The 15,571-nt window shown below is 43.0% G+C and overlaps 1 protein-coding gene across 20 annotated transcripts in view; it reads right to left on the bottom strand.

Annotated features, from left to right (window-relative positions):
* CADPS (calcium dependent secretion activator) overlaps nt 1-15,571 on the bottom strand; it is a 469,696-nt gene that overhangs the window by 55,611 nt on the left and 398,514 nt on the right. For all 20 annotated transcript variants that reach the window (XM_082727404.1, XM_082727406.1, XM_082727407.1 and 17 more), the window contains 2 exons: nt 14,679-14,753; nt 13,713-13,796 (listed from right to left, as the gene is read on the bottom strand). In XM_082727404.1, the coding sequence (XP_082583530.1) occupies nt 13,713-13,796; nt 14,679-14,753 (159 nt within the window). The remainder of the gene's footprint in view (nt 1-13,712; nt 13,797-14,678; nt 14,754-15,571) is intronic.

Raw genomic sequence — 15,571 nt, 5'->3', positions numbered from 1 at the left:
ACCCACACCTTGAAAAAGTTATAAACACTCTGGTACTAAAACAAGAGGCTCATTAATATTTTAGTACTCATAAGAGCTCTGGACATGAGGCTTCAGGAAAAACATTGAAACAGGGAAAAGGAAAAGCATTTGAGATAAATAAAGACCATTCCCACAGGTACCAGACAGCATAGCATTGCTCTGCGGGTAGACCTGGCAAAGAGATAAAACGGTTACAATAGGCAACATGTGCTGAGTCTCTACCCTGTGCCAGGCACTATTTTCTGTGTTGTTCATGAACCATCTAATTTAATATTCCCAGCACCCTCTAGTTGCAGCCCTCTTCCTCTGCACCTCTCTGGGCTGTGGGGAGGTTTCACAAAGATAATCCGCATTAAGGGGAGGAATAAAAAGACGCGGCAAAGGACCTGTGAGCCGCTGTACTGCTGTTGCTGGAATGAGCAGGCCAAAGGAACAATCTTCCCATGACCTGGGAGCGAGCACTTCTGTGACCTTGCCCTGAGTCCCTACATTTGCCTATATCCTTCCAAACCTCCAGTTTTCATTCCCTTTTTTTGCGACCGAAAGGGATTTGGCAGGCTTTACATCTAAATGCGTATAGCTCCATGATAAACATCATTCAGGCCAGGAACATGGGAGAAGCTGTACCTACACCATTGATCAGCGGATTGGAAATAGCTGAAAAAAGATGTAGGAGTTTCCAAAGGGGAGCAGAGGCAGGAGAAAGAAGTGGTTCAGAGCACAGCCTGTGCAGTTGGATCTCATGGGACCAAATTCTCGCTCTATCACTTACTAGATGAGTTCCTTGACTTTTCCATGCCTCATATTCTTTACCTATGAAATGGGAATACTACTACTCTTCATAGAATTATTGGGTTATTAACTGAGTTGGCAGGTCAGTTCTCAGGGCATGGTAAGTAAGAGTTATGTGTCTGCTATTATCCCTATTTTTGCTGAAAAAGGTTGTTCTCTGTAATCAGAGTTGTATATTAAGCTTGGTCCAGCCTTGCATTATCTAATAGATCCATGTGGCTATTTACACTTAAATGAATGAAAACAAAATATAACTAAAAATTCAAATTTTCAGGTCTAACTAGCTACACTTCAAGTACTTATGAGCCACATGTGGCCCATGGCTGCTGTGTCCAACAGTTTGGATACAGAATACTTCACTGCTGCAGGAAATTCTAGTGGACAGTGCTGGTAGCCTGAAGAGACATTCATAAATACAGGGACCTACACTTTAAAATGTTAAGAATGAAGAGGTGTGTCATCCAATTCCCATGTTAGAACAAGAGAGCAATTGGAGGAGGAAGCAGGAGAAGGAAAAGGGCATCAGTGCCAACAGCTTCATCATGTGTAAAACAAGAGTTCAAGGTGGGTGGGTATAATTTAAAGTAATCAAGATGCCAAGAGAGGAATGACAATACTGATACAACCATAACAGGAAGAAGTATAAAACGGGGAAGAAGTGAAAGATGGTGAAGTGAGCTAAAGCTCCATCTATTACTGTAAGGAGTCAAGAAATCTCTAAGATCAGTAAATCAAGAAATAGCAATGTAAGAATAGTACTTGGGGTTATGGTGATAAAAACAAAATTGTTTCAAGGATCCCTTCTGGGGTCAGAGATTGAGGGTAGAAAGGGGCAGGCCAGAGAACTGTTGTTTCTTTTAAAAAATTATTATTAAGAGTGTCTGTACTATTTCATTTTTAACCCTATATATATTTCTTTTATTAAAAAATACTGAAAAAAACCCCTGAGTGGTAGAATTTTCAACATTTTAGTGAAGAAAGGCACTTTGCAGGAGGAATGTGTCTACTCCAGAGTAACTTCTTCAAGGTTTTTGGTTGATTGGGAACATGATTCTGAGATACGTCTTCTACAAAGGCAAAAGCAAAACCTAGCAAACCCTCCCCCCACTCCATCCGTAATCTGGATGCTCTATGTGCATCTTGGGAAGATGAATACATTGTTAGTGCCAACTGAGGGACTGACTGCCTGGGGGAGACAGAATGTACCAGTGGGTGGATGTACTGGGACTCTGTGTGCGGGTGAGCAGTTGAGCAAACCTCAGTGGCTCCTGTTTGGGGCCAAGTGACAATTACAGGGAAAGCCCCTTACAACACTCCTGGAGGACTGGAGAGAACCACAACCCTTGAAGTGTACCTGCAATCATAGAGAGCAAAATGAATTCCCCAGGTCTGCCACCCAGGGGCTGAAACGTCTTCTTTGCTGGCTGAAGATCAAGAGTGTTTCTGGTCAATTATGGAGTGCTGTGCACACACAGGCACCACGTAAATGTTACAGAGAGGACATACGTCGTGAGACCATCTTCCCTTCCTTTCCTTTCTCAAAGGGTTGGAGTATATAGATGCTGTTTTTGCAGATGTGGGAACTGTGACACCAAAAATGTTTTATGAGAGGCTCACCAGGTGGCCACGGCTCAGAAAAATGATCGACCGGCTTTCTAAATCTGGAGCACATTTGAAAGAAAAGACTTAAACACTGAAATGTTTAAAAATAAGGTTTCCCTCAGTTGCTTATAAATAGAACCAATGTTGGAAAAGTTTTCAGATAATAAAATGTGAATATTGGAGTCCAAGTCTGGACTCTCCTGCCATCTCATATACTGGCTCTGTGATTTTGGGAAAAACAATTGTTTAGTTTTCACATGGACAACACAGAAATATCAGATACCTGCTATGTATAGTCATACACAAAACTATGGACGCATTTACCTTTGACTGAATGCCCAGCTGACACCATCTTATCTGATACTTCTAACAACTTGTCCTCTCATTTTATAACTGAAGGAAGTGTGGCTCAGAGTAGTTAAATTGCTTTCCTCAGGGAACACAGCTCAGAGCTAGGATTTGAACCCAAGCGGGCCTAACTTCAAAGTATCTGCCACTACATTATACTTCCCTACCTTACTCACAAGATAATTTCCCAAAGTCTGAAGATCAAGTCCAGGTGATAACTGTGGAGATAACTGTGATGACAGTCACCCACTACCATAAATAAGACCTCATATATAACTATCATGTAACCATCATGGATATTCTGAAATGACCTCTGAGCACCTCTGCAGAGCTTCTGAGGGGCTGGGGAAAGGGGGGAGAGAGCCCAGGCTTTCCTAGAAAGCGTCCTTAGGCAAGAACATGAAAACCCTGAGTTGTAGGGCTGCTGGTTGATTGCACAGCTTCTGTGCATGTTCATAAATATTGATTGTGATTAAACCATTATCATAGTAATGAGGGTAATAATGCCTCCTACAGCCCATCCCACCACACTACTCGAAGTCCCTACCTTTCATTAAACAAAGAGCTGCTGGCACTGCTGGGGAGTTGGGCAAGAGGCAGGGAAATGATCTCTATTAAGCAAAAGCATTCTGTTCCATGCACTGATTAGGAGCTGCAGCCTCATTAACAAGAATTGTTCGTATCTCCTGTTGCTCAGGGTACTGTGCTCTGAGACTGGGTCCAGGAAGTGTATGTTCTCATCTCTCTTCCCCCCCTGGGGCTTCCGAACAGATGCCCAATTGAAGTAGGCATGTTTTTCCTTCCAGTTTCCCTCATTTCTGTCCCAATCTTTCATTCCCAGAGAGGATTTCTGCAAGGCTCAAAGGCTCCTTCAAACCCACCCTTTTAACGATGACTGAACAATGGCTGCATGCTTATTATTTGCCTGGCATAAGGCTAAGCACTTTACAAGTAATTAACCCTCACAATGGAGGGCATGATGGTTATTGACATCGATGGATGAGGAGACTGAACTCAGAGAGGTTTAACAACTTCCTCAAAGACACACAGTTGGCAGCATCATGTAGCTTCCTCAGAGACACAAAGCTGGTGTCAGTGTGGGTGTGTTGGATTCTGGGGTTTGACCTCTTCACGACGCTGCACTCCTTTTCCATTTGTCTATTTACACAGCCTATTCTCATTTTAGGACAAATTTGGAAGTAGAAACTGAAAAGCTTTAATTTCATAAATTCTCCAAACAGATACAAAGGCTTATTTTTATTCCATCATGAGTGGAGCCTCTGCCCATCTCTAGTATTTTTGGGTTTTCTCTGCCTTTGGAACACCTCTCAGCATTGAGAGGCCCAACAGAATGAAAGCTAGAAGAGGGCAAGCACCATGTTTTACTTGTGTCCCTCTGAATTTCGCACAGCCTTGGCACTAAGCAAAGAAGGACTGTGCTGTCATGATTCAAAGTTCTGTTTCTGCACGAGGTGATCACCTGTAAGCCCGATTCCCTTGCCCCTAGCTGCTTCAGCCTGAACTTGAGGGCACGGATTGTTTGCATCACCACTATCAGTGATAACTTGTCCATCAGAGTCAGTCTAGGTCTGCTGCACATGGAGAATTCTTTTTCCTTATCTCAGATAAAGAGTGGGGATGACAAACAAATGGATGAGGGACAAGGTCTGGGTTCTGTGTCCAATGTATCTAGATGTTCAAGTCATTTTCCTTCTCTGGTCTCAGTTTACACAACTGCAAAATGGGGCCAGTGAGAAGGGATCACAACCTCTCAACCTTTGGCATCAATACTACCTTCCTGACTATGGCTATGGCATAGTGTACTGTTTGCACTATATTTACTTCTATACTTAATGTTTTTTTTTTTTTTTAAGATTTTATTTACTTATTTGACAGACAGAGATCACAAGTAGGCAGAAAGGCAGGCGGGGGCGGGGGAAGTAGGCTCCCTGCTGAGCAGAGAGCCTGATGCGGGCTCCATCCCAGGACCCTGAGACCACGACCTGAGCCGAAGGCAGAGGCTTTAATCCACTGAGCCACCCAGGCGCCCCTATACTTAATGTTCTTTAAATTGCCACACTTTTTAAATACTTAATTATAAAAAGAAAAAGTTTACCACTGCTAAAAATGGAAAATCAGTATCAAGATACAATCAAGAGGAGAAGGAAGTAAGAGTAAAAGTACACACAAAAAATACAAATAACATCATTACATTCTAGGTAGACATGGTTGCTGCGGAGGGTACCAAGCCCAAAACCTGCTCCCTCTTTCTCTCTTTTTCTCTTTGTTACACGTGAAGATTTGAAATTTTAGAGAAGTGTGAGAGACATGTAAGCACTTACTGGATACTTTGCACTTGATATAAAGATAAGGATGAAAATGAAATTAAAAAGGGGATCATTCTAGGGGCACCTAGGTGTCTCAGTGGGTTAAGCCTCTGCCTTCAGCTCAGGTCATAATCTCAGGGTTCTGGGATCGAGTCCCGCATCGGGTTCTCTGTTTGGCAGGAAACCTGCTTCCCCCTTTTGCCTACTTGTGATCTCTCTCTCTCTTTCAAATAAATAAATAAAATCTTTAAAAAAGGAGGGGGATCATTCTTTCACAGTAGAATTGGTGTTATTTAATGCAGCATTTTTGTGGCATCTAACATCACCTCAGGTGCCATGTGATACATCTCTGGTGCTTGGAAAACACTCAGGGATATATAGAAAGGAGGAAGGAGGAGGAGGAGGAAGAAGAACAAGAGGAAGGAAGGAACCACCCTGTTTGGAAGCATGTGCCAATTTCGTGGTACAATTTGACCTGGCTCTATTATGAGCTGCCAGTGGGACATAATGAAATGCAGAGAGGGGAAGAGATGTGGAGACGTGGTGCTCCCCAGCAGGGAAGAACTGAGCAGACACAGTGCATCACTGGAAACCCTGGACCAGAAAACCTCAAAAGCTCCTTCAGTTGTAAGCACCCTAGATAGTAACGTCTAGACAACGAGAGCTAAGATCTTAAAAACAAACAAACAAACAAACAAACAAACAAAAAAAACCCCAAAAACTATTCTGACAACTCCTAGCCTAGTAATTTACATAGAGCAGTCATGGAAAACATGGTGGCAGATCAAGTAATTGGTCCTACTACTCCGGACTCAGTGGCATAACCACAGTAAGAACCATAAAAACAACAATAACTAATGTGTATCAAATGCTTACCGCATAAGTAAGGCACATAACATTTTCTCATTTAATTCTAACAACATCACGTAATAGAAGTCTTATTATTAGGTCCATTGTATAGGTCAGTAAACCAAAGTCAGAGCTTAATTAACCTGACCGGGACTGTACTCCAGTAAGGGGCAGAACTGGACAAACAAGTAACCTAGGTGTATGTTGAAATAAACCTGATTCAACCTAAAATAAACATGGGGAATGGGTTATTCATTTCTGGTTAACTGAATATTTTGGTTAAAAGGCATTCTAGAAAATGTATAAATGAAAAATCTGAAAGAATTAAAACACTAAAGGGGTACCAGGGTGGCTCAGTTAGTTAAGCGTCTGATGCTTGATCTCAGCTTGGGTCTCGATCTCAGGGTTGTGAGTTCAAGACCTGTGTTGGACTCCACACTGGGAGTGGATCCTACTTAAAAGACATAAGAATAAAATAAAATAAAATAAAATAAAATAAAGTAAAATAAAGCAAAGCAAAACAAAACAAAACATTAAATGCTAAAATACATTAAACTTACTGGAAAACATCTCTGACGAATCAGAATTGTGAGTACAAGGATGTGCTGAAATGGAGCTGTAGAGAGTTTTGGTTGATTCTGTGATGAAGAGTGATTTGGGTTGCTTAAGAGAAATGATTACTATGCTAAAGACCGATCAGGTGAGAGAATAGTTAAAAGCGCTGGGTTCATGTAAACCTTCTTACAGGTTGAAGTTGAAGGCAAGGATAAGGGCTATTTCCTGGGCATCCACAGCATGCTGGTGTCCTGCCGGGTCACTGTGCACCCTGGCTGTAATCATCTCATCAGCTCTCTGAAAGAGGCACAAGCTCCCCCACTCAACAGATGGGGAGACTGAGGCTCACAAATGGTCACCGACTCACCCACATTTCTGTGAGTCTGGGTTTCACAATCATAGCTCTCCCTCCAACTTTCTGGTGATAAGCTTCCTACCACACGTGGTTCAGATGTCAGGGAGGCATCTCTAACTTTTAATTTCAGAACACTTATTTCGTGTTTGAAGCCCCACCTGTATTCATTAGGTATTTCTTTCATAGCTGACACTTCTAGGACCCGGTCGCCCAGCATCTCACAGTCTGGAGAAAATTATGTGTCTGTTGTGTATGTGTTTGTCTGTTTACTAGAGAACATTAAGGGAAAGAGTTAACTCTGGATGCCTCTTTCCCCTTCTGAAAAGTGTCTGCAGGGCTGCTTCAGACAGCAGGTATGTTAATTGTCAACTGTGTTTTCAAGGCAAGAACTGGAAATGAGGATGATGTCCTACTAGGTGATAAAATTATCTGTCATAAACCCCAAAGTGGATGCCAAGTTCTGAACCATTGGGAAAGGGCTGATAAAAGAAGTTGGTCGAAGGCAGGGCAGATCAGTGCTTTATAGTTCTTGAACAATTCAGAGCATGGGGTTTTTTCCTGGTCAGTGTGAACAAACTACATTAGACAAAACAAGTCTTGCCTTCTGATGATGGCTCAAAGCTTCAAGATCAGACTACAAACCCAACATTACTGATAACAGTAGCCAGTCTCTCTGTGACCTCTCTCAGCTTCTCCAGCTGAATCAATTTTGGATAGTGTGCCTTGTAAGCCCTTAGATCCCATCACCATGGGCAAGTTCCTTCATTATCAGGCTGTCCCTTCATTAACAGAGAGGCTGTTCCTTCACTCCATGCCTGTCCTTTTCCTCCTTTTAGTCTGGCCTTTCCCTGAGTCACAGTGGACTTCTCCTTCCCAGAATGCACTAAACCTTTTCTTTCTCTTCTGTGTCTTTGTACCTTGCACTCTTTCTCCTTTTTTTTGCTAGATCCATTAGATCTCAGCTCAAATGTCATTTCCTTCATGGCCTCCCAGGTGAGTTTGGGTACCTTCAGGCTATTGTTCCATTGTATCTGCTACTTCTCCCTCTCTCTGGAAAACTGCCACGCATGTAAATTACTTGTTGAGAATATATCTCCCTCATGAGAATATATACTAAGAGGCATGATCCCTCTTACTCATTGCTATGCCCCCAGTGCCTAGCATCAAGTAGGTACTCAACAAACGTGTTGAATGAAGGCATAATATAAAACTGAAGATTATGTAGAAAGCACAGAAGAAGCGAGGGATTGTGAATGTCTATTCCTTTGGTTTTATTGCAAAACAGTTGGTGCGTAAATTACTTACAAAATATTGCTGGTAAGATGTGAGATAAAGTAGAGGACTCTCCCTTAGAAATGGTATCAGTAAGTGGATGGTTCCTAAAAGGGTTGCTAACTGACTTCATTCATGAGTTTCTCTAGTTCTATGGAGAATAACATTCTGGAGCTAATAAAGGAGTAAATCTAAGGTAGAGTCTCTATGATTTGGGACAAACAACTCAAGTTCTCTCATCTGTAGAATAGGGGTAATAATCAGATCTATTGCACAGGGTGACTGGGAGGATCGATGAGGAAATGCATGTGAATCACTTAGCACAGTGCCTGACACAGTAAATGTTCAGTAAAGGGCAGCTATTACCACCACGGTTGGTGCTTCTGTCCAAGGAAGGCACCTCCACTCCGAAGGAAGCCACTGACCTGAATCACTTGGATTCAGCATCTGATAATCGCTGATGTTACCCTCTGAGGATAGAGCAAGACCTCTCCGTCTATACCACCACCACCAGCCCACACTACAAAAAGCCATCTCTCCCATGCTTGGCATTCCCTGAAGCCAAAGCAAAAATGGGACGTCATCAGAGATAACACTAACAATTATGAACACTCACCCCACTCTGAAATTTGAACTGCTTTCTGACCACAATGTTCTGGGGACAAAAGTGAATTCCTTTGATCCAGTTCTGGCTTTTGGCCAAAGTGGCAGTCTTGTTCTTTGGCATGACATCAAGAGCTCTGACAAAAGCAGTCTATGCTGCTGGTTGATCTGTACTTAACACCAGCCCTGGTCTTAGATTCTAGCAGGAAGAAGCATATCTACTTTGTTTCATTTCTAAGTGGCAAAACAATTAAAATACTAGCAAATGGAAAGAAAGGGTGAATGAGGGTGATTTGAGACCTAGGAGACTGGATATACCGTGGGGTCTGGGCCCCTGACAAATCTGAACGGGGCTTTATCCTGCCTGTCCTGAGTGGCTTCCATTTCCATCGTGACCATCTCAAATGGACTGGCTTGATGGGGGCATCTTAAATGAATTCTAGGGGCCTTCAGAAAATCTAAGGTAGTTATTCTGACTGCCAGGGGACTGGGTGTGTGCCCATCCTACATCATCACTCCTCCTTGGAAGCTCCAGAGTTTATGGGAGAGAGTACGCTGGTCAAGCTGGAGCTCTTAACCTCTGTGAGCCTCAGTCTGATCTTCTGCACAAGAACGTTGCTGGGATGGCAGTGTTCAGAGGATGCAATGAGAAAAATGTATTTAAAGCACTTAGCCCTGTGCCAGGCACTTAGCAAGTGCTTAAAGAACAGGAGCAGTTGCTCCTGTCGCTATTTTAAACTTCTGAATTCATCTAATAAAACCATCGTCATATTACACTGAATGGAATGAAAAGCCAAGTGTGGCACTGTGTTCCAGGTCACAGGGCAGCCGGGTGAGGGGCAGGGCTGGGACCCTATTCCAGGTCTCCCCACTCCTGGGCTGCCTTTTTGCTGTACGCCACTGGCTGTCAGGACTCATTTGGTGCAGAGGAGCTCTTCAAGACGTCCCTGCGGGGGGCCTTCCACATTGCTCCCTAAATCCTATCCATGTTCCTTGCAAAATAACCTGCAGAAATGCCTCCTACTTTCCTGCCTCCTGGTCATTGTAATTGCTGTTCCATCTAGAGGATTCTCCTCTTTTTGGCCACAGCTGACCCCTCTTAGTTTCAGCCTATGTCTCCGCAGAGACCCTCCATCACCTCCTTGCTGAAACAACCCTACCCCCATCTCCTTTCTCTCTTTCCCTCCCTTTCTTTCCAGTTTGTGGCCTGAATAGCACTCCCCCTCTTTAATTTTCTTTCCTTTTTTATTGTCTGTTTGTTTTCCTAAATGTAAGCTCTAAAAGGACAGAGAACATGTCTTCCTTGCTCATTGCTGTGTTCCCAGCAACCAACACAATGCATGACACACAGGTGCCTAGTAAATACATGTTAGGTGAATGAATAAACGAGCAAATGAATGAATGAGTAGATTCCAGGACTAGCATATTGGTTAACACCTGGATAGGACCAAGGAAAGTATTTTAATTTGTTTGGAGAGAGACCTAGGTACCTGCTTGTCCCCCTTCCTGGCCTCCTAAAAAAACAGTGTGAGGCTACCCACCAGACAAGGACCCTTCCAAGCAGGCAACCCACACAAAAGCACATCTTGCAGTCAGGGGAAATGGGCGGATAGTTGCTAATCGCGACTTCCAACTGGGCTGATCTTTCCAAAGTTCGAAAGGCGCCTGCCTCCAGAAATCCCAGGCTGCTCCTGCTGCTGAGGCTGGGGAGGGAAGAGGGGAGGGGCGCGCCTGGACGCCTCTCGGGCTGGCACGAATAAGCCACATCTCCTCCTCCCTCCTCCCCCCAGCTCCTCTCCAAGAGAGGAAGCAATGCAGATGGAGACGAGAAATAAATATTCCTGCCTGCTCTGTGCCACTGCAGACGTTTTCCAAAATGTCTGGCTTGGACCATGAAATCAAGCCCACCCAGGAAAGGAGGCGCTCAGCGGGAGAAAGAGGGGGAAAGGGTGGCATATTTGTCGATACTTGTCAGCTTTCTGGGGGGCACAGCACATGGCTCATACTTGGCAGCCCTGCTGAGGTGGGGACGTGGTAAGTGCACAGTAATACTTGAAGAATTGAATCAGAAATGGGAGCAGAGTTAAGGAAATCCTGCCAGGGTGTCGGCACCATCTCTCTGCCTTTGTCCAGGTCCCAGGACTCACAGCTGGCTCTCTCCTCATTGATTTCCCGGCTCTTCCCACAATGCCTGCTGCCCCTGCCCAACCCTCTGCCCTCTCTTCCACTCCACTCTGGCGTAGTTCATACAACTGGGCGGCAGGAAGTCTTCAAAGGCCCATTGAAATTTGGGCAGGAGCTCAGAATTCCCGTGCAGAGATAGCTATTCCTGCCACCTCTAAGCACAGCTCGCGTTCTCCGACGCTGGAATACCAGCAGGAGATGAGAACAGAGGCTGCAAATGATAAGTGGGTGCTTTTGGCCGTGGGATGGCCAAGTGTGTGGGAGAAGTGTCACTAAGGAAGGGAAGTTACAGGCCCAGCAACAGGCACTGAAGTGTTCTGCAGTTACGGGGACTTCACTAGGCATGCTGAGAGGCTGCAAAATGTCTCAGGAAAGAGATGAGAGCATGAGAATTTCAGCTTGAAAACTCCTGCCTGGGCTATGCTAGGTCGTCTTTGTTTCTCACCCTCCCATGAGAATCCCCCTGGTACGGTGTCCTCTTACTGCTGCCGTGGGGACCCCTTCCCCCAATTCTACTGGGAAGTCAGTCATGAGAGCTGACTTCTGAATTCTGCTCTATAAAAAGCAGAAGGGCTTTCCTGGTTTGCACTCATTCAAGTCCAGTGCCGTAAAAACACTTGCTTAAAATGAAGACTTGAAGAAAGTGGTATCTTTGGTGAGTGTTAGGGGAATGTTTTCCAGAAATGCTGCAGACAATTCTGCCTCTTTTTACCATTTCCATGACTTCACTGAGGAATGAAAGATTATCTTCTATTTCCCACTCATGTGCCCTGAATCCTTCTTTATGAATCTTCCCCACTCATCTGCCCATCTGCCTTCCAGTGCTAGGCAACTGCCAGCTGAATCCCACTCTCTCTAGGAAGTTGTTCAATGGTAGGGGGAAGCTGGCAGGAGACCTGGCTTCCTATCTCTACTGTGCCCATTGCTGTGTGACCTTAGACCAATTACTTCCCCTCTCTGGGTCTTGGTTTCCTTGTTTGTCAAAGGAGTGGCTTGATAGGTGTCCTTACTGCTGGGGCACATTATGGGTAGTTCTACAAAGTGCTGTGGGATAGATTTCCTATTGTTACCACCATCTATCCCACCCCACCTTTACCACTAAATACCACTAAATGTGATGGCCAAGAAGCCATCACATTTCCAGGGCTGAGTTCAATCCTTATATCTGGAAGTTCAGAGCTGCATATTAAATCAAGCTGGGAATGTGGATATATGGACGCTATCTAGAATTGTTCTAAGTATTTTTTGCCTACATTTCCCTAATTCCCAGAAAATCTAATGCATGGGAAATACCAGTTTAAGGCATATTTAGGGAGAACTTGAGTGCGTGTGTTTTTGCACTGTATAATAATCATGTTAGTTATCTTTCATTAGCGATAGCCACTATTTATTGAGGCCTAATTCATGCGAGGACTACGCTATGCTCTCTCACATACATTATCTCCACAACAGCTCACCATAGAAGACATTATCCATTCCTCACTCCATACACCACTGTAGGCAACCACCACTAACACATGAGCACATAAACCCTAACCAAAATTACAAAATAGCACTCCTTCCCAAAGCCAAAACCAAAACCAAAACCAAAGCAAAGCTGAGGCTCAGGCTCAGAGAAGTTGAGACAGTTACTGAAGATCACACAGCTGGTTAATATTGGCAATGGGATCTGAACTTGGTTCTGCCAGATTGATGTGTTAACCCCTAACCCTGTGCTGGGCCTCATCTTGGCATTTAGTGCCTTTCTAGGAGATTCTTCATATGTTAAGTCTGTTTTTAAGACCCAGAGATAATAGAACTTAAACTGATTGTCTTTCTTATGGCCCCGTCAGAGGAAAACACCTGGTCTCAAAGCCAGCAAAAACCCTGCTATCAGAAATGGCAGGAAAAGAAGCAGTATCATAAGAAGCACAAGAAGGGTGGGAGAACCAGGCCCCAAAGCAGCCCATTTCTAATGACTATCGCCATTGCTCATTTACCTACAGAGAATTAGACTGGCTTCCGCCCACAACCAAACTTGTTTCTATGCTTGTGCCCTACTCTGGCACAGAATTAGAGCCCCTCACAATTTGTACAGACTCAATCATCCACTCCAGAGGTTGTAAACTCCAATGTTCCCAAGCCCAGGCAGGTACATGAATGAGCAAAATGGCCAAGAAGACACTAGAGGAAACTGGCAAACACATGTGTGGTCAATGGGGACCACTGTGACTCCACTCCAGCAGATGGTTACTATGCATTTATGCAGGCCCAGAGCTGTTAACTGTTCCCTTTATAGAGAAAGCCTGGAATATGGACATCCCTGTGAATTCTTCAGATTTTTAAATGTAGGCAACTAATTCAGTTAAGTGTACCTGACACAGTGAGGACCAAATAAAACATATTTAAAAGCTCTGTCTGACCTGAAGATCTCTATTTGCAACCTTTAAAATTAATTTTCCTCATTTACAGATGGGGAAATAGTAGCCCAGAAACAGGAAGTCATTTGTCTGAGATTGCTAATGTGGGCTCCGGCCAGCAGCTCTCTTTTGGATACATATAGAGACATATGTGTTTGTGTGTGTACATACATATACGTACATACATACTGTATATTCACATGTGAAATAGAAATGATTTTGGATTACCTGCTGTTGTGAAATATCCTGCTTATTCTCCTAGTGTTATTATATATTAGCAGTTGACCTTAAGTAACATACTTATACAAACCCAAACCGAATTGGCACGTTGGCACCCCGCCTCTAAACCCAAACCCAAACCCAAAATAAAACAAAAACCAGGCAAAAAAGAAGCTCTTTACTTACAGTAAATGACAAAAAAGAAGAAAACAAAGTCCCTTCGTCGTATCTGGATAATTTTGCCAGTACTCCTTCCAAGATGGTAACGAACTAGTAAAACAGCAAAAAAGAATTATTATTTCAAACTCTAAGTGTTCACACCATGGAGCAACATTTCCCAATCACAGAGAGACTAGCAATGACCTTGCTCGGTTTTGCGTTCTATTATTTGGTTTCCACTTTTGGGGAAAGGAATAGATTGCTTTCACACAAAAATATTTGACTTATCCGGCTTTCTCTTCATTATTATGTGATTGCAAATATAGCGTGTTACAGAAGTACAAAGTGACAAAATATTATTGAGTTGCATACAGCATGCGATAATATTAAATGCACTTTTTAAAATCCAAAACTGCGCAAAGCAGTTTTTACGTTACATATTAGCACTACATTTAATCCAATCTATTTTTATTTGTATTTTATCAGTAATTTGGGGGAAACAGAAGTTTAGCACTGGCAAATATAAATGTCTTCCCATTCAGCATTACTTAGTTAAAATTCTATAATTCATGAGGGTGACTGAAATAGCTTTATCTGACTTTTATGTTTTATTATGACTCTCACTGCATGTGAAACGAGGGGAAAGGGGGTTTTCAGGATGGCAGAATTCCTTATTAGCGTTTAACTTTCTGTTTCTAAAATCTAGCTTTGTCAGTGCTGAAAAACAAAACAAACATTTTCCACATAACCTAGTACGACGTCTGGGGACAATTTCTTATTAAGTTAACACATGCCACTTTATCAATTCATCTTCACACAGCTCGCAATCATCAGAAAAAATCATTCCGAGCTGAGCCTGGGTGACGTACGATCTCGTTTCCTGAGAGATACAAGTATTCAGCTCAACTTTTTAACGTGTTACATTTTAATGGAAATGCAGATATAACAAAGCGATGTTCACAATGAAACATTTCACCTGAAGCTGAAGGTTACCTTTGCAACCAAGAGTGTTATCATTTCTTTAACAGTTTCTTCAATTAGTTCATCTATTTTTGAATGGTATTGATGCTAAAGAACACAGAAAGACAAATATTAGCATGTTGGGGAGGTGATGGCATTGCATCCGTCAGTAATTTTTAGACAACACAATTTATAAATAAAGCCTGGCCTGCAGACCCAGTTTATTTCCATACTCCCAGAAGCAGCTGTAAGATTCTGACTCCAGGTCTTTGATGAAGAGAGATCTGAAGCTCTTAAAAAAAAATTACCAGCCACATGGTTCCTCACCCAAAGCTTTTGATGGCTTTGATATGTGTAGATACATACACACAATTACAAATAGCATGCATGGATGGCCTCATGGCCTAACGGTGTGTAGGTCTGGAACTTACAAAACAAGATATCACAATAATTTAATACAGGGGATGAAAAGTTCTCTTTGGAAAACTGCTGGGGGATGTGGTTCAGAATTTGACCAAGACATTGGGACTGATTTTGCAAAAACTGTTCTGAAACCCTCTGATACTTTGGGTTTATGCCCCAGAGCCCACTCATTCTATATCTAGATGTTGACTGAGTGCAGAGGCAAAGTGCCATTTTCTGAACCCTTGTGGCAGCCATTCATTTTCTCTATTCATGGAAAAGCAAATCCAGGTTTAGAGCCTCCACTCAGACTCCTGTTAAGTTTTTCAATTTGTCTAACGTCCGCTGTCGATTAAATTTAAATAGTAATGCAAAAACAAACCCCCACACAAACAAAAATCTGCTGTAAATGCCAGGAAAAGAGGAAAAGCGATTTCAACAGAAAATACTGTATGCCAGTTCCTTGACATTTATTAGATCATTTTAGTATCCATTTGAATTATTCCATATTCCTTAATAAGAAA

This window comes from Mustela nivalis (assembly GCF_964662115.1).
Source record: "Mustela nivalis genome assembly, chromosome: 1".
Taxonomy (NCBI): Eukaryota; Metazoa; Chordata; class Mammalia; order Carnivora; family Mustelidae; genus Mustela; species Mustela nivalis.
The sequence above is the reverse complement of the archived record's forward strand: the minus strand, read 5'-3'. Positions and strand labels throughout refer to the sequence as shown.